This window comes from Homalodisca vitripennis, chromosome 4, assembly GCF_021130785.1.
Source record: "Homalodisca vitripennis isolate AUS2020 chromosome 4, UT_GWSS_2.1, whole genome shotgun sequence".
NCBI classification, from domain to species: Eukaryota; Metazoa; Arthropoda; class Insecta; order Hemiptera; family Cicadellidae; genus Homalodisca; species Homalodisca vitripennis.
This window is the reverse complement of record NC_060210.1, coordinates 169,574,814-169,600,646: the sequence shown is the minus strand read 5'-3', so window position 1 is coordinate 169,600,646 and position 25,833 is coordinate 169,574,814. Positions and strand designations below refer to the sequence as shown.

Below are 25,833 nucleotides of genomic sequence, written 5' to 3'. Positions count from 1 at the left end.
AATGAAAAACCTCCTTCGATTGAAACAAGTATGTTCAAGGTGTGGTGTTGAAGTCAGGAACTCCTCCATGTCCCGCCATAAAAAAACAAAGAAATGCATGTCCACGTTAGATAGACAAACTCCGGATTTTGATATGTCTATGTTGGAAAACTACGCTGATGCTGTGAGTGACAATCAATTCCAGAACGTGATTGCTGATTTTGATATGTCTATGTTGCCAGAGTCCTATTCAAATCTCAGACCTGAAGAACAAGACGTGATTGCTGATTTTGATATTTCTATATTGCCACAGTCCTATTCAAATCTCAGACCTGAAGAACAAGACGCGATTGCTGATTTTGATTTGTCTATGTTAGACACTCCAGATTTCTATTCCAAAATTAGAGCTATAATTGGTCCATCTACAGCTGACGCTCCAAAAGTTTGAACCACCAGTAAAAAGGATACACCCCGATTCATCGAAAAAATTATATCAATACTTGGTCCACCACCATTTGAAGTTCCGGATAAGTCAGACTATTCACTGCATATACCATATAGTCCTGTATACCATTCACCACTACATATCCCAGAGAGTCCAACATACAACGTGCTTAGTTCCCGACCGATGTACGTGCTCAAATAAAAACCCCAGAAGATAACCATGTCCAAAATGCAGTAAGGAAATAACGGTTTCCAACATGGCTCGACACCAAAAATCTCAGAAATGTGCCAAAAAACCAGCATGGTATGACATATAAACGAACAGTCTGAAAAAAGATGGAAAATCAAACCAGCTCCTAAAAGTAAAATGTGTTGGATTTGTGAAACACCAATAGAGTCATCCAACTGGAACCGTCACAAACAATCGAAACGTCATATCCGTTTGTCAGCACTTCATGAAGGTCCTCGATACAGGAGTGAAATATTACCCATTACGAGACTGACACCAAGACTGCCGGCACCCACTCCAGACCATCAACATGCTGGTAAAGAAATACCCAAAAACGGTCCAAGGGAAGTCAAACAAGTACCGAAGGTCAATACAAACGATATAGCTCTTGAAGCGATGATCCGAAAACCGGACTAGACCACAAAAGATTCCTACAGGTGTGAAAAAGATTATTAGTGAGACACCGACTAGTACAATTAATAGTGAGAATTCGATTAGCCCTACCATGGAAGAGAGACAGCTTCTGTCTGAAACAGAATCACCTTCAACACCTCATCTGGTTCCGGTACGTACTCCAGAGGAGTCGCAGACAATACTTGATGAAATATCAGAAGTCCAGTCGGCATTCACGGGAAGATTGAAAACGTATGTGATTATGAACAAACGTGGGATCAAAGATCCAAAAATGTTTCTTGAGATATGCAAACCACTCGTTGTTGAAAAACTTCAGGAAGCTGTCAAAGAAAAAAATCTTAAGGTAAACATGGTTTTATCATGCTGAATTCAAGAAATATAATAAACGATGTGGAGGTGACTCAAGTCATGAACTTTAAAAAACGAAAAATGAAATTCTTTACTCGACAACGTCTCTGTCTGACTATTATAAACTCAGCAAAAACTTAAGATGTTGGTTGAGATGGAGGAGTTTGAGGCAAACGGTTCTCAATGGTCACTAAAAAGTGTGAAAGACTTGGAGATCAGAGTCAACCGATACGTTCCTTTTCATGGATCCAGCTACGTGGTTCTACCAAAACAGATTCAATCCAAAAAAGGCTGTTATTAATGTAAAAAACGAAGATCAGAAATGTTTTATGTGGTCTAATTCTGGCAGCTTTACATCCAGTTAAGGTTCATCCAGAAAGAATCAGCAAATTACGAACCTTTCAAACGAGAGCTGCTTCATGCACTAGCAACTTGCGAATGCCCCATGAAACTTGATGATATAGCAAAGTTTGAAAGACGTAGTGGAATTTCTGTTAATGTCTATGCTTATGATGACAAGTTTCGATATATTCCCCGCTGAGAATAACTGATAACGAGATGGAAAAAACATGTTAATCTACTATTTATCAGAGAAAAAACAAACACTCACTACTGCTGGATCAAAGATATGTCCCGTTTGGTTAGTTCACAGATCTCACGAAATGGACATAAGATGTGGATATGCAATAGGTGTTTGCAACACTTTACGAGAGAGGATTTACTCATCAAGCATAGAGAAGACTGTAACACACACGATGCTGTGAAATTGGAACTACCAGAGCCAGGAACTGTAATTAGATTTAAAGATTTCAATTGCTCAATGAGAGTGCCCTTTGTGTATTACGCAGACTTTGAATGCTGTCTAGCACCTATTTCAACATGTCAACCGTGTGTAAAGTGGATTGTAATGGTAATCATCAGTCGTTCACTATCAAATATCAGAAACATAATGCCATTTCCCTTCTGTATGTATGGGGTGTCAGAGGACGGCTTTTCCAAACCACCGATTAAATACTTTGGAGACGATGCTGCACATGTATTTGTAAAATCATTGATTGAGGAGTCGATAAGGATTAATGAACTTTACAAGAGTGAAGCAATAGTCCCCCATGCAGTTGATGACAAAAGAGCAACAGGAAATGTTTGAATCTACTACTATGTGTCATATCTGTGGAAATTTTCTTGGTGATGATCGTGTTAGAGACCATAACCATTTGACGGGTTTGTTTAGAGGAGCAGCTCACAACAGTGTAACATCAATTTCAAAAAACCTAGGTTCATTCCTGTTTTCATTCATAATTTAGCAGGTTACGACACTCACCTATTCATTAAAGAGTTTGGTAAGTTTGAAAATCGCATATCATTGATACCCAACAACGAGGAGCGGTACATTTCCTTTACGGTCAGTGTGGAAGGTGGAATTGAACTACGATTCATCGATTCATTCAAGTTCATGTCACAAAGTCTCGATAGGTTGGTAAAGAATCTGACTAGATCTCAATTCAAACACATCTCAACATATTACAATGGTAAGGACCTCAATTTATTGCTACGAAAAGGAGTGTACCCTTACGACTACATGGACAGTATAGAAAAATATAGTGAAACATCACTACCTAGTCAAGAAGAATTTTACAATAGACTGAATAAACAACACATAACAAATGAAGATTACAAACATGCGTGCGATGTATGGACCGCCTTTAACATTCAGAACATGAAAGAATATACAATGCTATATAACGAAACCGATGTCTTGCTGCTTGCAGATGTTTATGGAAAACTTCAGGGATGTATGTCTCAATACATACAAATTAGATCCTGCATGGTATTTCACAGCACCTGGGTTGGCTTGGAACGCAATGCTAAAAATTACAAAAGTCGAACTGTCCCTATTGACTGACATCGATATGGTACTCATGGTTGAAAAAGGTATTCGTGGTGGTATTTCACAGTGTTCTCATCGATATGCGAAGGCAAACAATCCCTAACATGAAAGACTACGACAAATCGAAACCAAACAACTACCTCATGTACTTGGATGCAAACAACCTGTATGGGTGGGCAATGTCTGTAAAAACTACCATATGCAAACTTTCAGTGGAGCAGTACAGACATCGATGTAATGAAAGTTAGTGACGATTCACCCACAGTGCTACATATTAGAAGTTGATTTGGAATATCCTGAAGAACTACACGACGTACACTCTGATCTACCTCTCGCTCCAGAACGTAGAGTCCCACCAGGATCGAAAATTGGCAAAGCTTCTGACAACTCTCTACAGCAAAGAAAAGTATGTCGTACACTACAAAAATTTAAAGCTTTATTTGAGTCTGGGTATGAAACTAAAACATGTTTCATAGAGTTCTTAGTTTCAGTCAAAGCAATTGGTTGCAGCCGTACATTAATCTGAATACCATGGAGCGTACAAAGGCGAAAAAAAATGATTTTGAGAAAGACTTTTTTAAACTTATGAACAACTCAGTTTTATGGAAAAACTATGGAAAATATGAGAAATCGTGTGGACATTCGTTTGGGTACTAAGTCCAAATTAGTGGAAAGATGGGTTAGCAAACCGAACTTTAAGAGTCGAACCATCTTTACAGAAAACCTAGTTGCTGTACATTTTAGTAAGAAAAAACTTTTGTTAAATAAACCTATTTACGTAGGTATGAGTATTCTAGACATATCAAAGACACTTGATGTATGATTTCCACTACAATGTAATGAAAGAGAAGTATGGATCTAATATAAAAATGGTGTACACCGATACCGATTCCCTGATATATGACATCAAAACTAAAAACTTCTACGAAGACATGAATCATATAATTGGATTATTTGATACAAGTGACTACCCCAACCCCAACCAATATGGGCTCCCCCACGTAAACAAAAAAGTTCTGGGTAAAATGAAAGATGAAACTTAATGGTCGAATCATGCGAGAATTTGTAGGACTACGATCCAAGATGTATGCGAGCAATATAGAAGACAACCATTACATAAAGAGGTCTAAGGGCGTGAAAAAAGCTGTAGTTGAAAATGAAATTACCTTTAGCAACTATAAAGACTGTTTGTTTAGTAACATCGAGCACTACAAAACAATGAATACAATTCGGAGTCAAGCACACAATCTCTACAGCGTAGAACACCATAAAGTACTTTACTTTCATCAAAGGACGACAAGCGTTTCGTACTCGAAGACAATATCCGAACCCTAGCATGGGGTCATCATAGAATATGCGAAAACTGTTAAATTTTAAATGTATGTAAGAGAACATACTATGGAAATTTCAAGTGTATTGCAGAGAGAAATTCGAAGACCAATTTTTACTACCTAGACCGTTACGGTGTCTTATTGTTATTGTAGGACCGTCTGGGTGTGGTAAAACGAACTTGTTATTGAATTTCATTTACAACAAAGATGGAGTTCCGTTCAAGAATCTATACTGTTCAGTCGTTCAATAGAACAACCTGCATATGTAGATCTGGCGTGAACAATACAGTAGATTAGAAAAAAACCTTAGAAGACACATTGCGTTTTTTCTATTCTTCTTGTCAAGATCTCATTTCTATCGATGACTGCAAACCAAACTCACTTGTGGTATTCGATGACTGCCTCCTAGAAGAGCAAACTAAAATCAAAGACTATTTCATTAGAGGACGTCATAAAGGGATTTCTTGTGTCTACCTGAGTCAGAGCTATGGTCGGGTTTGATATGCAGGTCATACGAAACAATGTTAATCTGTTGTGTCTGTTTACAATGAACAAGTACTATACAAAGAGAGTGTTCCAGGACTTTGTAGGTTTCTGACATGACTTTCAACCAATTTGAGGCTCTCTGTTTTGAGTGTTGGAAAACACCTCATGGATTCATATCTATTAATACTACAGCTAAACCACAAGAAAGGAAATATATGTGCAATTTAAAAAGGAAACTAAGTGTTGAATAATACTTCGTTGTAAAACGTTACCAGTATAAACGTTAATTTGACGTTTAAGTATAAACGTAATTTGACGTTTAAGTATAAACGTAATTTGACATTTAAGTATAAACGTAATTTGACGTTTCATAAACGTAATTTGACGTTTAAGTATAAACGTAAATTTGACGTTTAAGTATAAACGTAATTTGACGTTTAAGTATAAACGTAATTTGACGTTTAAGTATAAACGTAATTTGACGTTTAAGTATAAACGTAATTTGACGTTTAAGTACAAACGTAATTTGACGTTTAAGTATAAACGTAATTTGACGTTTAAGTATAAACGTAATTTGACGTTTAAGTATAAACGTAATTTAACGTTCATAAACTTAATTTGACGTTTAAGTATAAACGTAATTTGACGTTTATAATAAACGTAATTTGACGTTTAAGTATAAACGTAATTTGAATTTGACGTTCATAAACGTAATTTGACGTTCATTAAACGTAATTTGACGTTTAAGTATAAACGTAATTTGACGTTTTAAGTATAAACGTAATTTAACGTTCATAAACTTAATTTGACGTTTAAGTATAAACGTAATTTGACGTTTATAAACGTAATTTGACGTTTAAGTATAAACGTAATTTGACGTTCATAAACGTAATTTGACGTTCATAAACGTAATATGACGTTTTAAGTATAAACGTAATTTGACGTTTAAGTATAAACGTAATTTGACGTTTTAAGTATAAACGTAATTTGACGTTCATAAACGTGACTTGAAAGATTTGAAGAATAACTCTGTGTCTATTTACTATAAGTATACAACATGGCGAATAAACTAGACGCAAAAGAAGCAAGGCGACTTGAAAAAAATTCAAAGTGTCTTGGCTGCAAAGTTCAAATGTGCTGAACAGAATGAATTAAAAAAACTTCTCAAACAAAAATACTATATCATCAAATGCTAATGAGACGTCTGCCAATCGTAACATATCAATAACACATGATTCGACCGCTCACTGTTTCTAAAGCTAGAAAGTTGGATGAGTTAAACCGGAAATTACAAGTGAGTTTGCTCAGACCCATTTCAAAGAGTTTAGAAGATGTTCGTGAAAATTAGAAAAAAGTACGAACCAATCACCAGAGCCATTAGGGAACAACAACATAGAGAATTGGAAACACAAAAGATACGTAGTCAAAACCGTATGAAACAGTTGGTAAGATTTCAAACCTCAAGCATCAGATCGTCGAACGTTTTTGAGGATGTAGATTACGATGATGGAAGCCAGAAGTACAACCTCAAGAGCAATCGATGAAACAGTTGATGGATTCTAAAGTAGTAACACTTGGTTCTCTAGGAGCCCGATACCTTCCAAAATCCAACGACAAACAGTTTGGTATTTGGTACGATGAAAATCTAGAGCAGCCGATGATCGGTTCCGAACCGATTACATTTGATTATGATGACATTATATTAGTCAGCTCTCAAAAGAAATACAAAGGGACTGAGGGTCTTTGGAGATTGTTGACGAAAAAAAAACAATATAGTAGAGAAGGATCTGTACACCGATGAAGACTGGAACTCTTACAAGGACATATTGGTGAGGACAAACTTCTCGCTTTTTTCCAAAGAAACAATCCCAAAAGTGGTCGTCCCAAATCAAGTCAAGGACTAAAGTGGAAACATATGATAAAAACCTATTTGGGATGAGTTGGTGAATGGAAATAGTGGCAACAATTGGTTTCAGGGTTAAAGGTTTACAATGAAAGTCCGGTCGAATATATAGGTACATAAAGAACTTCAAAGACCTCATTGACAGGTTACACTACATTCAAGCTCAGGAAGAAGCTGGGAACAACAACTTTCATAATGAAAAACTGTCTGTGGTTGATTTCCTTCACGATGAAATGGAAGACCTAATTGCTACACCTAAAGGGTTGAAGTACCTAGTCAGATGTTTGTCTGTTTTGTCTGAACATGTTATAGAAGGTAAAGGGCTTTTGAACGACATCATTAACAAGTTACCATTCGAGTTACATGCGCCCAAGAACTGGAATCTTGATACGTACAACTACTGTGGGCCCGGCACCCAGCTTGACAAGAGACTTGCTAGGGGAGATAAGGGGAATTAATCCCCTCGATGAAGCTTGTAAGAAGCATGATATATGGTATAGGGATCATAAAAACACAGAAGACAGGTGGAGGCGGACAAAATATTACAAAAGAAAGCTTGGGAGAGGGTTACCTCAGATGATGCTGACTTGAATGAGCGTATGGTCGGTCTAGCAACAACAGGAGGAATGTGGTTGAAACGTAAACTCGGTATGGGGTTAGGAACTTCAGGATGTATCTACCCATCAGATATATAAAGCAATGAAAGCAAAATATTTTTTACCCTATATATAAGAGAGGATATAATAGAACAGTGATCAGTGGTAAAAACCAGTGATGGAGAAACTGTATATTGAATTTTCGAGCGGTATAGCAAGAAGTGAGTATAGAACTGCAATGCCAGTTTCAGAGCTCAACTTCAATGCACCCAACAACAATACAACATTCAAACTGGATCATGGAGACGCATTTTATGATTCACGCATAATGTACCACATTCAAGGAAAGTATGTGCAAAAATCTGATGGATCGGATTATCAAACTAACTCCTACCGTCAAACTGGTAGACAACTTCGCGGCCTTCTTGTTTTCAAGAATAGAGCTGAGGAAACACAATACATTGATCGACACAGTAGAACTCCCCGGCATCACCAGCACTATAAAGGGGATTGTTAGTTACAGTAACACTGAAAAAACAAACACTCTCAAGTAGTGGTTTTTCTCATCATCGTTTACAGGAGGTGGGAAGTTTGAAGCACTCGGCACACTTGGGCATTTAGGATTAGGGTTCTTTGACCACCTACGTTACCCGATGTACAAGGGAGGTTTTGAAATCACATTTACTAGGAATGAAGATAATGATGCGTTGTTTCACTGGAAAGGGGCAGGGTCCACAAGCAACGGATCCTGGTGATGGAAAAATTGTGATAGAGTCGTTTTGTGTTACGAGTCCCCATAGTCAATTATACCAGCACTTCCAAAATCCAGTTAATTGATGGTTTGAAACATCTGAGTGACAAGGATGCTTTTAGTCTACAACTTCTTTCAATGGCAATTGCATCGACAAAAGAGGGGTGTTCGGTTCATCGTTCAGCTTCGATATTACAAGTGTTTTACAGAAATGTGTACAATCCTAGATTTGTTATAATCGCACTTCAGACAAACAGAACAAACACCCAGGCAAAAGATCCTAGTAGATTTGACAGCTGCAACATCAAAAATGTGGTCTGTGAAAATTAATGGAGAAAGGTACCCTCAGGAAATTGCAGAATTTTGATATTACTAATGGTATATACAGGATCATTGTACGATCAGTACCTAGGGTTCCGAAAAATAAACTTCGGAGACAATAACGTGTTAGTAAACCTGAAAGAATTTATTGATAACTCACCTTTGGTTGTAATTTGACACACATCTACATCAACCAACAACAGACAGATCACGAAGTGACATTCAGATTGAATTAGATTTTGTAAAAGCTATTGCATCTCCACAGGGGAGCAGCGGCACCACAGCATATGTTGTCGTTGTATCTGAGGCACATTTCTCTCATATGACATTACTCGAAACATAATCAAATTCCTGTAAAAAACAAATAAAAAAAAAACAACAAAAAACAAAAAAAGTAAAATAAAAATGTTTTTTTTTTTTATTAGTAGGCGGCAATTATTGTTTTCATGTAAGTGTTTTGTATATAAGAAAGCGTAATAGAATGGAAAGTCAGCATAATTATACAGTTCGGCTATCCCGAAGCTCAAAAAACGTAAGCTTCATACAGCGTTACAAAAAGACGGAAACCTACAGTAATCAGATTTATCTAATGAACAGCTGTCTCACGGAAGTGATCGTATACTTCTTTCTGGAGAGCAACACAAAGCCGTTTCTAGAGCCGTTAAGAACAAAAAAAGGTTTACAATTGCTTCTAAGTTACAACCAACTCGTATCTAATAAACAAGGAGGGTTTTTTGAAGGAAATTATGGAAATGGTGGATTCGTCAGTTCCTGGAGGTAAACGTTTCATCTCTCCATTAATATGAGAAGAAAGGTGGCTCCTTTACTGAGAGAAAAATTTAATACCTTGGTTAAAGAAGTTTAGTCGATGAGGAGTTAGACACCATTTATTGAAAAAGATCCTACGGGTAGAGGGTTTGAAACGACGTATTGGTCGGAAGCTTGATGCATTGTTGTCTGTGAATAAAAAAAAAGAGATCTTCCCGCTGTCTCTTGGTGAAATAGAAAAATTAGCAGGTATATTAAACATTAATGAGTTTAGAGGTGTTTTCATGCGACAGTTACTTCCAGACAAAACCTACAAATATCGAACGTGGTATTGTAAATCTTGGTGACCTTTCATCTGGTGGTACTCACTGGACGTGTTATATGTGAAACGTGGTGAAAAGAAATTCTATTTTGATTCATATGGCGATGTCAATCTCCAATAGAAGTAGTCAGGTACTTGGGGCCAAAAGGGTTGGTTTTAAATAACTCAGAGCGTATTCAGGGGTTTGACGATCCTCCTATCTGTGGACATCTGTGCCTGGAGGTTCTACAACGAGATTCAGTTGGTGAGGACTGGGAACATATTCTTCGTAGTATAAGAAACAATAAAAATGCATGGAAACCGTGGTTTTTATTTTCAACAGATTTGGAGACGAAATTGAAATTGGATCAATACCAACTCAACCCAATTCAGACCCTTCTCCTGACGAGATAATTGAGCTTGCAAGTGATGTATCAAAAGTCTCACAAGGTTTATCCGAAGTCAAGAAATTATTGGAATCGCATTTGGTCAAATCGGAAAAAATAATAAATGCGATCGAGATTGTCCCCACTAGTACCGTAAAATGGTGAAAAGATATGGGGCAGCTTCCTACTGAAAAACCACCAGAGAATTGGTCAAGTGAGCAAAGCAGTGGAGCCATATGATGTGGTTGTCAAAGTTCAATTGAGTGAATTAGAAGGCAAGATATACATAATGCAGAAAAAATTCAACAACGAAATAAAAAATATACGGAAAGAGGTTTTGAAGACTTCCATGATGGTAGCAACTTCATCTAAAAACTTGTATAGAATTATAAGTATATAAAAAAAACTGGCAACCATGCCATTACTCAAACTAACTGGAACTGAGTCTGTACTGACTCTCCATCTAGAACACCCCATCCACTTGGATCCAAACGCAGAGTATTATATGGCTCTTGTTGGATTTTACTCTGAGAACAACATATACAACTTGTTGCAACATGCAAAAGTCTATTTTTGGGACTTGGAAATACATTTCATTTCCGAAAACCACTGATACTTCAATGTGGTTACTGGACCATTGAAAAAACTTGAAAAGAGTTTCAGAGATTGCATAAAATCATTGAATCTTAGTATAAATTCTGACGATTTCAAGATCTTTAAAGATGGTGACAAAATATCAATTAATTCTCCAATTAAATTCTACTTGGATTAAAACCGTTAGTGATCTCTTAGGTTTTGAAAAATCTGATGCAACAAACTTACAAAAAGAATCGTCTTTACTTCAACTCAAATGAAAATGTAATTGCATCGAATCCACCGAATCTCAGAGCCGTTGATGTCATCGAGATACACTGCAATATTGTCAACAACAGTCTTGTCAATCATGACGTTCACTCTCACAAACATTTGGAGACAGCAATTCCTCTACTCCTTTTTCCCCTAATGTACCACACGGGTACAAAATATCTCAATCACCTCAAGAAAAACACTACATACCTCTTCGGAGCGGTTTACGAAAGATTCAACAGATCACAATCACACTTGTAGACCAAAACAACCAACTGCTCCAGAACAACCATGTAAACAACATCGTCTATTTAGATCTGATCAGTAAATCACAAACACATACATACTCACAATTGTGGTAAATAAAAACGCGTGGTGTCTGCGCGATGGCGGGACAGCGATGACATGCGTGGTGTGGTGATTCGCGCGGCGCGGTTCTGACCACCCGTACTCACACTCTTAGTCGCTCTCTAACAATTTTCTGTCCCAGATTCGGTCTCACACGGTTTGTCCCAGAACCGGTTCTCGGGTGCGTTGTCCCAGGAACGGCCAAAGTATACAACTTCCATAATTTTCTTTAATGCCAAGACATCTATAAAATGTATTTTTCTTTAAGTTTAAAGCTAATTTCGATTATTAATATGCTATAAGATTGAAACGCAAAAATTATAAAAAAGGCATATCAGTTAAAATTAGCATATTTATTGATAATAATCTAAAAATGACTATTTACCCTACTGTAAATTAATCTAAATTCAAATTCATGGTAAAATCTAATAATACTGAAAAATTTTAAAAAAATAACAATTAGAAGAGCATTTGCTTATCTAAAGTTTCACAGATAAGGTCAATCTTCTTATATTATCATCTGGCAGACAAGGGATATATTTGCTTATGGCTCTGTAGGATGCACAAGGCAGACAAGCAGGTGGACAGAGCTTGGCTGCAGTATAATAAGCGGCCACCAACACAATCCAATCATAATTTGAGAATTATGACGCACATAGCCCAATGCATATTAAATTTATGCTACAAAAACGTTAATCAGAACAATTTGTAAGGAACATTATATGACACACTGTAAAGCTTTGTACCTGCAGCTAAAAATATTAACCCTGCCAGCTTTGTTTATTTTGGAATGTGCGTTGGTGGTAAAAAGAAATCCTGAGACATTTATAAAATATGAAGAAGTACATAGGTATCCTAATAGACAAAAGGAGAAAATCCATCTACTAGATGGATGTACTTAGAAGAGAAAATAACCAGCTTATGGAATCCATTCAGCCATATCCTTTACCAGATGAAATACTTGTAAAAAGAAATAAAAAGATTGGAGAAACGTATCACTGATCTAGAAAAAACATCTGCTGAAGATTTGCACTCTTACAAAGAAATAATCGAGCTACTCCAAAAAGAGCTTGAAGATTCAAGTTCCCAAAATGACCAGCTGAAGCAAGAAATTAAACATTTAAAAGAATATCAAATTAAGCTACCAAAAAAATTCCAAAAATATTCTGATTCAGTACAAAATACTAAGGATGACCCTATCAATTCAACCAACCGATTTCAGCCACTTGAGACTAATGAAATGTCCTTACAACAAGAAATATCACAGGTGCTTTCTACATCAAAAAGCGACTCGAACGAAACAAATAAAGTAAAGCAAAGTATCAGTAATAAAAGTACTAAACTACAGACACCTTCAACTAGAAACTTTACCCCTACGGTATCCAACAGACCAAAAGTTTTACTGCTTGCAGATAGTCATGGATGGGATATGTACAAATATCTGGCTGAGAGCTGGCCAAATAATAATACAAATATCTCATGCATCTTTAGACCCAACTCAAATCTCGCCAATGTAGTAAAAGATATCAAAAAGCTTACAAAAAACTTCACAAAAAAGATACAGTTATTATAATAGGAGGAACAAATGATAATTTGGTAAAGAAAGAAGGGGAATTAATTAAACAGTTTCAAACCATTGTTAGGGGTATGTCACATACTAAAATCCTTGTTTCTGCATTGCCCTACAGGCATGATGTGCCTGGGTTGAATAACCGCATTGCCTTCATCAACATGGAGTTACAGGACATCCTTTCTAAATACCCAGATGCTACTTTTCTTCCCATAAACAACCTACAGAGACACATGTATACAAAACATGGTCTGCACTTTAATCGTACTGGAAAGCAAGAAATTTCAAGAATGGTTATACACTTAGTATGCGGAGAAAAAGATGATAAGAAAATGAAAGAATCAAGAACGATTAAGGAGAAAAAGCATGAAAAGTCAAAATACTCTGTTACATCTGGCACTGGAATAGAGATTCTTCAGGAGGACATGTGGGAAGTTATTAACAATTTAAGAACCAACAGTTCTGTTGCCTTTGCCCACACCATATCTGGCGACTTCCATCACCCAAGAAGGATGACGGCGGGTGTAGCAGTGACGTTTGCAAGACAGTTTGGGAAAACCGAAGATAAAAGATCGACTCTCAAAGTTCCTGGCCTTCCAGAGGGAGAATCCGCAGGAGGCAGCAGTTTACAGTCTCATAACCAAGGAGCACTACTACGGTAAACCAACAGAGGAGGACTACAACCAAGCATTTCTTGAGCTAACTCAGGATTTTAAGAAAAGAACATTAAGCACTCTGGTGTGCTCTCCAATGGGATGTGCCCGAGATAATGTTGAAATAGGACACTTTGTGAAGAACATCAAGGAGTTTCAGAGGGCCACTGGTGCTGCTGTGTTAGTCATCACCAAAGATCAACCTGGGGCTCTAAGACCATTGCATCGAGGACTTTCCTTTGAGGCTTTTCTGAAAAAGTTGAAAGAAGAAATACAAAAGCCAAATTTGTCAAACCAGTCCAGCACAGCATCGACTTCTTTGCCTGTACAGTCTCACCCTACAACTAAAAGTTTTCTCCACCAAAATAAAAATCAAAGTTTTTTTAGCCAACCTGGACACTTTTCCTCCCCTAATCTAAATTTTGCTGCAAATGTAAATAGCTCCTCCACACAGATCAAATCCTCTCTTAAAAATAAAAATAAACTTTCAATTATGCATCAAAATATTCAACATTTTTTATCTCGAAAACAGTCATTAGAAATTATATTAGATGAAATTAAACCTGACATTTTAATTCTAAGTGAGCATAGCCTCAAAAAACCGGAGATTATAAATACTAAATTAAATAGCTACAGTGTTAAGTCATACTATTGCAGAAATCAATTCAAAGGTGGTGGAGTTATAATAATGTGCCAAGAATCATTAAATGTAATAAAAGTTGAAATTCCTGAAATTAACCAACTTACTACAGATAAAGAGTTTGAGTGCTGCATAGCAGAGTGTAAACTGGATGGTCTAGCTTTGGGAATAGTTGGACTGTATAGAACCCCTGGAGCAATGTATGATAATGTATTTTTGAATAAACTAAATGTAGCTTTAGATTTACTATGTAGAAAATTTAAAAACATTGTATTTGCAGGTGACATAAATATTGATTGCTTGAAAAAATCTAGAGTTTCAGATACGCTGAGTAATATATTAATTCAGAATAATATGATTTCCATGGTAAATTTTGCAACTAGGATTACATTGAATTGTCAAAGCTCTATTGATCACATTTTTACTAATTTACCTAAGAATCAATTGTCAGTAACTGGACTGGTCACAGAGCTATCAGATCATGATGCCCAGCTTTTGGAAATCTCCTACCAAAGTTTAAAGACCAACAAAAACTATTATACACAATTTAAAAGGCAATTTTCAGAAATAAATATACAAAACTTTCTTATACAATTAGAATCTGAGACATGGGTAAATCTTTATCAAGCACAGGTTGATCAAAAATATGATGTTTTTTATGACAGTTTTATGTACTTTAATACATGTTTTCCAAAAGTTAAAACCAGAATTCGAAATTGTAACAGGATAAATTGGTTAAGTGACGAGTTAAGAAGACAGAAAGAGGAAATAATTAGTTTAAGCCAAACAATAAGGGTTACTAAGGATAAAGCTATGAAGCAAATAATAAAGGATCATAAAAAACTTTACTATAGCAAAATAATTGAGGCAAAAAGTAAATATGTATCACTTCAGATAACCCATGCAAATCTGCATGGAAGATTATAAATAACGAAATAAAACCAGTCACAGAAATAAGAAGTGAAACAAAATTATCGATTAATGGTGAAACAGAAACTGATCCTTTAACAGTCTGTAACATTTTTAATGATTACTTTGTAAACATTGTTGATAACTATGTAATGCCAAATATTACCAATGATGCTTATGTTTTACCTACTTTAAATACTACAGAAAATCAAAATAGAACCCCAATTAAATTTCGTATCAAACAAAGAATTGGAACTGGATAAAATTATTACTTCTTTTAAAAACAAGTATTCAACTGGTTTCGATGACGTTCCCATGCCAATCATTAAAAGAGCTAAAACTAATCTAATTAAACCGTTAACTCACCTTATTAACTCCTCATTTATAACTGGTATATTCCCCGATAAATTAAAAATTTCAAGAGTAAAATCTGTTTTTAAGAAAGGAAATACCACTGATCCAAATAATTATAGACCTTTATCTATTTTGCCTATATTTTCAAAAATCTATGAAAAAGCTATGTATATAAGACTAATGGAGTTCCTTGAATCTAATAATTTATTTGACAGTGAACAACATGGTTTTAGACAAAATAAATCCGTTATTACTGCTGGTATTGATTTTATTGAAGCAATTGTTGAAGAAGTGGACAGAGGAGAATATGTCACAGGTATTTTCATGGATCTGTGCAAGGCGTTTGACAGTGTTTCTCATGATAATCTCATTAGTACCCTTAGTAATTTGGGTATTGTTGGAACTCCGCTAAATTGGATACAGTCTTACCTAAACAATCAAAAACAATTTGAACAGCTTTTAAAAATGAATTCAATCAATTAATAAGTGTAAACTCAAATCTAAGAACTGTAATTAATGGTGTCCCCCAAGGATCTATTCTTGGGCCTATATTATTCTTATGTTATATTACTGGATTACCGAAGACTGTTGCTGGTAAAATGTGCCTATATGCGGATGACTCGAATCTTATAATTTCAAATAAGTCTCTAAAAGAAATAGAAACCCAATCCAAAAGTAATTTAATATCAGTTAAAAACTACTTTTCAAAAAAAATTTGCTACTTAATCTTGAAAAAACTAATTATATTTTATTTAATACAAGGCAAAACAGATGCTCAAGCGATCTTGATATAGAAATTTCTCAAGTAAAACTGACACAATTAGACAATGTAAAATTTTTAGGAATGACATTAGACAAAAATTTAACTTGGAACGAACATGTAAATAAAATTTTGAATAAAATAGCTTCTGGTTTATATGCGTTGAGGAGTATATCCAAATTCTGTACATTGGACGTTTTGAAAGTAGTGTATTTTGCTCACATACACTCCCATATAAATTTTGGTATTGTACTATATGGTGCAACTAGCGATCAAAATTTGCAAAGTATTCTTCTTCTTCAAAAAAAAGCTATACGGATCATTCTCAATTTAGATCTACGTCAGTCAGTAAAACAATATTTTTCTGAATTGGGTATCCTAACGGTGTACAGTATGTATATTTTAGAAACGGCAGTTGCAGTTAAGGAAGCTGGAGACAGATTACCTGTTTTGGGTTCGTCTCATAGCTACTTGACCCGAAATCGAAACCAGTTTGCAATTCCAAAAGTAAACTTAGAATTTAGAAAAAAAAACCCATTAGTAGCAGGTATAAAATTTTTCAATAGTCTTCCACAAAATATTAAAAATATTAATGACATTAAAAGTTTTAAACTCAAACTTAAAAATTAATTATTACATAAAACAATTTATTCTTTTGATGAGTTTTTTTCTGAATGACAATACGATGTAATTTATTAAGTATATTTAAGTGTATATTATGCTTCATACCATTATTATTTAGTGATCATTTAGATACCATTATTTTAATAAGCTTCTCAATTGTAATTTTGACGCCATTTTGTATTTGTATATTGTATAATGTATATAATGTATGATGTACAAATTGTAAATAAAGATTGTTTTGAATTGAATTGAATTGAATTGAACTATAGTAAAGTATAGTCAGGCTCAAAATGGACCAAGATATACCTGTACAAAAATCTATAACAAGGTTCCTCAAGAAATATGGAACACATATAAAAGTTTAAGTCTGTGCTGAAAGAACACCTTACAAAGAGGCCTTATTATTCTGTAGAAGAATTTTTAACTGAAGAATAGACAAAAACCCCATTTTGACGACCACGGTGCAGACTGCACTTCTAGTGGAAAAATTACACAACAAAAATCATTGATAGGCCTATTATCAATAGTCATGACCATCTAAAAATACTTAAATCAAAATGTCGGACCAAATTATGTAATAGATACTGTATTTAAAATAACAATATACTTCTGCTGGTTTTAAATCTAAAAAATAAATATAATAACGATAAATAAAAACTATCTATATAAAATGTTACAAAAAAAAATTTACTATTTTCAGAAATAAACGCGTCTAACTCCTAGTGAAACAAGGAACTCACGTACATCATTGTTCTTGCTACCGTTAGTCAATAACCAAACACGATTTCACTTCAAATTAATTTCCCAACAAGATTCAACTTAGAATTAATTTTGAGCGATAATTTCGAGCTGAATTATGTTCAAATGAAGTTTAGTTATTTTATATAATCGGAAACAAATACATTTATTTTACATACAAAAGTACAGATTCATGAAAATACGACTTTAAAAGACTAAAACTTAATTCAGTTCGACATTACAACTCAAAATTAGTTCAAAGTAAAATCGTTTTTGGAAATAATTCAAAATTAAAATCATGTGTTTTGTTATTGACTAATGGCGGCAAGAATAGTGACGTACATGTCTTCTTTGTTTCACAAGCAGTCACGTTTATCTTTGAAAATATATAAAGTAAGTAAATGTTGTTTTGTTGTAATTATATATTATATTATAATTTGTAAATTATATTAATACATTAATATTTAAGATTGAAAACTAGCAAAACCATATTGTTCTTTGAAATATATATTACGTTATTTGTTCGGACATTTTGCTTTCAGTCTTTAGGTCTTTAGGATGGTCATAAGTATCAATGATTTGAATCATTCAATAATCATAATACGATTGCGTTGGAGGCCGCTTATTATACTACAGCCGACATATTTGTGTCACAAGGTGTCATCTTTCAAAACAGTAAAAGCTAACTAAGCCTTTATGTTACACTGTTTTGTTTGTTACATTTCATAAATATAGATAGTTTATTAATTATTACTTTCTAATATATAAAAAAACTTATCAATACTGTAATTTGAAATACCTGTAGGCTAATGTAAGGGTGGATTGTAATAAGTGGCCTACACTGGTTTTTCGTTTGTTTTTATTGAATGGTTCGATGTTTTAATCCGAAGGAATGATTCGATATTACAATTTATTTAACTTAGCATATGATTTCAACTTACTAGTTATAGTAAATTGAATGTAAACAATAAACAGTAAGAAGTAACTAATATTTTGAGACTGAGAATGGTGAAGAATATGAGGAAAATATGTGAGATATTTCTCACAAGTGATGAGATTTGTTTAAATGCTTCAACATGTGGGTTTGGCTCCTGGTAACCTATGTGGAGAATTATTTCCTCTATTTCACAAAAGCGGTTACGTACTCGTTGATAGTATCAAGCTGGGCAAGTTCTTTGAGATCTAAGTCTAGGCCATAGTTGGTTTTTTAATGTTAGTGTTAAAGTTATGTTTTTAAAATTGTAATATACAAGATTCTTCTTGTTACTGTAATTTACTAGGCTATAACTTATTGTGTACGATTTGTACTTATCAAAGTTGGATAATATATCAAATTGTTCGATAAAAGCGACCGAATAACGAATGTAAGCCGTTGATTAGTCTCCCCTAATGTAACTTTGTTTCAGTAGATTTAGATAACCACGAATATATAGGATTGACGTGGTGGCTGCTTACTATACTGCAGCCCATCCCTTAGACAAATGGATTATTTGGTATATATGCCTTGGATTAATTTGAATTTAAAATATGTAGACTAGCTTATGTTTTAATTTTTGTGTAATATAGCTGTATGGATTGTGAGTACTGTACTTAAATATTTGTTGTGTGAATAAAATGGTGATTACAAGAAATTGTTAAACCGTGGTTTTAAATAATTTTATGTAAGGTGAATAAATAAATAATATCCATTATTAAAACTATACCTAAAATATTTAATTTTAGGCTGCATCTTAAACCCGGCAGGTTTCAAAGGAGCTTGTGAGTATCACTACCCTATCAATAAATAATTACTAGGTATACATACCCTCATGCGGACTTCATAATCCGTATATCGTTTCTTGGCTACGCCATGGGTTGTGGGATTGATAACATCAATTTCTAGGAAATTAGCGGGTGCTGCATAAGCGTCATCTAAAGTTTGTTTCTTGACATTCAATCTTCTAGTTGCATCCACTGTAGTATCGGCCATGATAGTAAAAATTATTAACACTAATTACGGGTGATTCAACTGACTTAATCTTATTAATTAATACGCTTGGTTTCACGCTAGGACTAAAGTATTCCGCTATAATTTATATCTAAGCCTAAAGTTCTTTTCGAACTAACATCTCAAAACCAGAACAAAAACTCGGCACTTCAACACTTGACAACCATACAGGAATGACAGAAGACTGGGCAGACCATAGACGAACAGTGGGCAATGACGACAGACTTTAAAACTACAAAGAGAAAAGAATGATAAACCGGTGTTTTTTTTTACTGAACCATTGACTAGAATTGATCTGTAGCATCCATTTGAGTTGTGCGAAGCAAGAAAGTTATGCGATAAAACCACTTTTGTCATAAAAGTTTTGTACAGCGTTAGAACCCAAACTACCTTTTATTTGAAGGGAATAGACATAGCATCCTTTTCATTTATTTAGAATGGTAAAACCATTATGCACTTGAGAAATAATATTAAATACATTAATTAAATAAAATTAAAATAGCTGACGGTTAAGTTACAATATTGTAAAGTTAGTTTTAAGAAAATGTGAGATGTTTCAGGCTGTAATAAAAGTAAATACTATACAAAAGATCGAAGTTAGACAGCTACAATTGAAAGACAATTAGACAATGAGTAAGACTTTAAATAAATATATAATAAGTAATGTATAAACTTAATGCAATAAATAACAATATACATTTATACAAATTAAAATATAAAATGCCAAACATTAATTAGGACTTACATATAAAGCCCTAACAATAATTAAGCGTCATGTAACAATAATTTGTACAGCCAAATTCTGAGTTTATAATCTTGTACAAAAAAGATTGTCATGATTTGGCCGTCTTGATTCGAGTGATGGGAAACTAAAAAAGTCTTGCCATATTCCGTTAGGAACCTCGGAGTACATGTAATCAAGCCCTACACTAACCAATCTCAAGAACGCCTTTGGAAATTTGCAAGTTCTCCCCTTAGGCAAAGCTGGTGAGGAGACGACACCACACTATATCAGATTCCACTATTCCAAATGTGGTCTTACTTGAGTACAGCATAAATTTTGAATGAACATGTGTCTGTAAACATTCTGGAGATACAATATAGCAAGTCAGGATTGAGAAGAGACTTATTGCAAACACTAAGTACGTGCGTATTCCAACAGACATCCAATGAAAACCACACTCCAAGTTCCTATACTCCCTCTTTCCTTATTGAAATCTTACACTCATGAGTGAGGGAGAGAGAGAGCTTGTTCTTCCCTTGTGTGTATTCTTTATTTCCACTAGTTGACGTCTTCCAGAGAGGAAAGAACGGAATCAGGCCTGTGCCGCTCCAACGATGCCTAAAATCTCGATCTTCTTCAGGATGATTTGGTGACCCAGACAGTCGAATGCTCTGCTGAGATCGAGGAAGGCCCCACCAACAGTTCTTCCAGTTTCTAGACTGCCAATAACGTATTCCACAATCGCAGCAACTTCCGTCATGGTGGACCTGCCAAGAAGAAATCCATGTTGTTCCTTTGGTAAGATGTTGTTTTACTTGAGATGGTTCATCAGCCGAGTCAAGACCACTTTCTCCAACACCTTGGAGACAGTAGGGACGAGCGATATTGGCTTAAAGTTGCCCATGTCTTCTTTGCTCCCATTCTTGTGAGGGGGGCTTTGGAGACAGGATAATCTATCTATCTATCTGAATATATTAATGATGTCAGTAACAGATTAGCAGAGTTCTTCAGCGCAGAAGATATACTTTAGTAGTCTAGAGGACATGATGTCAATGCCGTTTGATGATGTTGGCTTTGAGAGCTCTTGTGATGCCATAGACTTCACCAGTGGTGGCCAGTGAAAGCATAGGTAGTGTGTGTTGGGAGAGGCTTTGCGGTGGAAAGATAATCATATACATTTATCTAAGTTTAGAGGCATACCGTTCGTTTGACATCAAGCCTCGACTATACCAAGATCTTCTTTAAGGAGAACAACATCCTGAATAGAAGATTTTAGTATACATCTTTATGTCATCAGAACGAGATTTTTAGCAGTATATTTACCATTATTTTTTTATAGTACTTGTAAAAAGTCTAGCGAAAATAACAGTAGTGTGAATCAGAGTTTTTCTGGAATTACTCCTAAAAAACAAGCGTAATAAAAACTACTTTGTGAACTAAGACCAGTACAATATCTGGTAGAACTATATCAGAACCAAAGTAGTTAAAAGATTATGTAGCTTAACAGGGTTTAACTGAGTTTAATCATGTGTTTTGTTATTTTGTTTGTTTGAGTCAATGTTATAAGCTCTCATGAGAAAATAATTTTGTTTAATTTAATTTCAATTGTATTTAGGAGTTCTTGTCAAATGAATAATTAATTTTAATTGATTAGGAATGAAGATGTATAACGTCGCTTATAAAACTATCTGTAATGTTATCCTCATTACTCCAGCTAATGAATCTCAATCATTAAATGAGGTCTTCGCCTTGCTTGCTGTGGGTGGATACTGGACTTATAAATGAACATGTTGTATTCATGTCGTGCGTTTTATTTATCATAAACAATCCACAACAATATAAAACAGTATTGAGGTTCTGGGGGATGACTATCACCACAGGTTCTTCAACTGAGGAAGAAGAGTAGCAAACGATATTTTATTACTATACAGATCGATATAATCAATTGAGAGTAATTAATTTTAAATAATAAATACACATTTTTATATTCTAAACACGATTTGTTCTATAAGTGTTTTTCTTGGTTTTAAGATGTTTGTTTTGTTGTTAGGTTTTATTTATTGTTTAAATGACATTTTTCCTGTCACCTGTCTTAATTTTATCGTTTTATTAATGGCGATGGTCATTTTATTATTTGTGACATTACGTGATTTTTTAAACTATTTCTATTAATTTGAAACATGTGAATTTAATTTAGTATTTTTGATACGTTGATACGGGGAGTTAACGTTGACCACATTCGATTTCGATTGACAGTTCTGTTATTCGATATATAAAGTATCGTTGATATTGATAAGCGATATAAAAACCGAGTCAGTTTATTGTACTCTGCCACGAGCTCCTCGTGGGCCACCCACCTGGGCTGATCAGAAACCGAGTGAGGAAGAGTGGGGGCAGAACCGAGTAGTACCGACAAATCTAGAACCTACGGCTGATCAGAGACGAGCAGTTCCGACAAACTCCGAACATGCGGTTGATAAGCGACCTCAGTTCGGAACTGTTCTGATTTCTATTATCTATTACGAATTAATGAGTGGTTTATATTCGAACATATCTTAAAAACATTGAAAATATGTAGAACGTGTACTGTAGTAATGTTTATTCAATTAATTATATTAGGTTTATATCTTAACAGATCTGAAAAACATAGAAATTATATAGAAATAATACTACATTAACGTTAATTCAATTAATTATATTAATATTGAACTTTCTTTATACTTCCAAAGACACTTGACAAAATGTGAGATGGTGCACAACGAATATTACAATAAAGTACTCATAATTACATAGTATTTTGCATAATAGCCTTAAAACAACTGTACATATATTTTGTTATTCCACTGGAAAGCTATTTAAATTAATAGGACAAAGCAACACATTCATTCACGCAACTGCAACATATTTAAGTAGAAGTAGAATATATTTACTTATATATTCAGATTATTTTAATGTTGAGCTGTAATTGGTAGTACAGAAATAATTAGTTAAGCTACAAAAGCTGTAATAACGAGTTACCACATTAGAAAGAAACTAAGTGGAACAAACCAGAAACCAGTGAGCAAATATTAAACGAAAACGTAAATATAGAAATATGATAAAATCAATCACAACTACCTAACTTAAGTACTTTTACATACATGAATGATTACAATCAAATATGAGTGAGTAAGCAAATTAAAAAAGTACAATGAGCTTGAGAATACCCTTTTAAACAAACAAATTTATAAATTTACAAGTAGTGCTCTTTTTAACCTCATGTTTAATCCACCCTCGATTTTTTTCTGGCTACGCTACTGCATGTAACAAGGTTACTTTGTTCCTTATGTCTTGTTGGGTCCTTCGATACTCCATTGTAGTGGTTTATTTGTGTGTACACAAGATTAATTGCATGTTATTAATTACGTTGTAAAATCAAGGTTTAATGAAATCAACTTGTGCTGCATCCTGCAACAGCCAGCTTGAAAATATAATATAAATACATGTATGCTGCACCAAACTACTGAAAGGTGTTTAAATCAGAGTATAAGCTAAAAACACAGTGGTATATTTTAATGGGCTTGTCAGATTAATTACCTGTCATTAATTACGTTGTAAAATCAAGGTTTAATGGAATCAACTTAATTGTGCTGCATCTGTAAAATCTAGCTTGAAAATGTAATTTAAATATATGCATGCTGTAATAAATATAGATGTATTAAAAGGTGTATAACTCAGAGTATAAGCTGAAAACACAGTGGTACATTTTAATACGTTTTCCAGGAGCTGAACTAAATTAAATCCAAAAGAGTATGGAACAAGAACGCGTGGGACAGCTCAATCCACTATTCCAATTTACGGGCTATCTGTAGTTGGCAGGGGGGACCCCCACTCTTTCTCTCTGAGGTTTCTGATCGGCCTATGTGGGTGGCACACGAGGAGATCGTTACTCTGCCCCACCCAGTAGCAATCTAAAGTAAGACAGTGTGATAGTTAGGTCTGAACAGAAATGTTGTCAGACACGAAAGCAGAAGCGGAAAAGTCTGCAAACTTGTATACTTACTACCTCTTGATCATATGATGAGGATACATTACCACAGGACAAGGTAGCTAGAGAATCGTCTGCTCTGTTTACTTCTTTTATGTAGGTTCAAAGTATTTTTGGGTCATATTTGAAATTATCTTGAAAGAAAAGGAGATTGACTATATCTTCTAGGGGAGAAACGGGGTACAGAATCTTTCATGATATTACAGAAATCAGCAAATGCTGTGTTCACATTCACATCCAAATCACTATATGAATACATCTCTCTTCTATAAACATTGAAATCCGAGAATCCTAGCTCGCAAGAAGGAATGCTATGTAAGAGATTAGTTTGTAGTAGGACTATTATATCATGTGTACAAGTGTTTAGACTATTGGAGTTGTATGATTATTGTTTTAAGACAATTTACGTTCTGGTAATAAATGTTAATCTAGGATATATAACGTTGGAAGTGGCTAGTGTTTTTGTTTGTGATTCTGGGAATACCATTAATAAATTTAATGGTAAAATAAACCTCCCCAGCCTTTATAAAGTCTTGAAGTATCTTACATAATTCCTCCAAGTACTTGTACAGTTCGATTCCAAGAAATGGTCACTTAGAGAGAGCTCAATCGACTCTCACAAGGGCCTCCTGAGAAAAGTGCTTAAGTAGAGATTTTACATATTGAAATGATCGAAAAATAACCTTGTTGGCACAAGAGGATCCACGAGGCCTACCACCAATTCAAAAAAATGAGAATCTTGAAGCTAGTGAAAGCAAAAATTTTGTGAATCATTGTCATATTAAAGCTTTCAGAGGATAACGTATTGGTACATTCGGATACAATACACAAAATATTTACATTACAATGTCTGCTTAAGCAATCAGTTACAGTACGCGCGCTGAAGGTTCGGCTCCGAGTCAACCGAGCGGACTATGGCGGGGGACGGGTGGATTGCCCGATATAACAACTGTTCTGCAGACATCCGCCAATGTTTGGCCCGCTGCAGTCTGAATATTTATTGTCCCTGTTCTCCCTCACAGTCGAGTATTCACTGTTGTTAGAAGTGGACAGGTTGTTTAAGTGCGTTATACACAATTCATTAGTTTAGTTAGTAGTGAGGTGAATGGGCCATAAACTGTAGGGCAGCGGTGTAGGTGATAGGCTACATTCCACTTCAGACTAAGTTACGGCTAACCTAAACTATGTATCTGAAAAAAAGTTAAATCTAAAATTAACTTCAGTTCATTCAGAAAAAACTTTCCCGCTGGTGAAAGTTTCCTGACCAAAAATAAAAAAAATCCTCACATACAAACTTTTTTGTAACACAATTTTGGCACAGTTAATTTTAAAATATATTTGATTGAAGAAAAGTAATAAGACATTGAAACTTAATACATTCATTAGCATTGGCATAAACAGGAAAATAGATCTGCGAAGTTTCAGAATTTTATTTGTACAGGAAGTTGGTCTAACCATAAGTTGATTGTCGAGCGAGAATTAAACATTGCCGTCCGTGACGGATCATT

At 34.7% G+C, this 25,833-nt stretch overlaps 1 protein-coding gene across 1 annotated transcript in view; it reads right to left on the bottom strand.

Annotated features, from left to right (window-relative positions):
• Nucleotides 1-19,778, bottom strand: part of LOC124360591 (sorting nexin-12-like) — a 43,148-nt gene extending 23,370 nt beyond the window's left edge. The window contains exon 1 of the mRNA XM_046814336.1: nucleotides 19,392-19,778. Coding sequence (XP_046670292.1) covers nucleotides 19,392-19,556 — 165 coding nt within the window. The 5' untranslated portion in view covers nucleotides 19,557-19,778. The remainder of the gene's footprint in view (nucleotides 1-19,391) is intronic.
• Nucleotides 19,779-25,833: the final 6,055 nt, after the last annotated feature.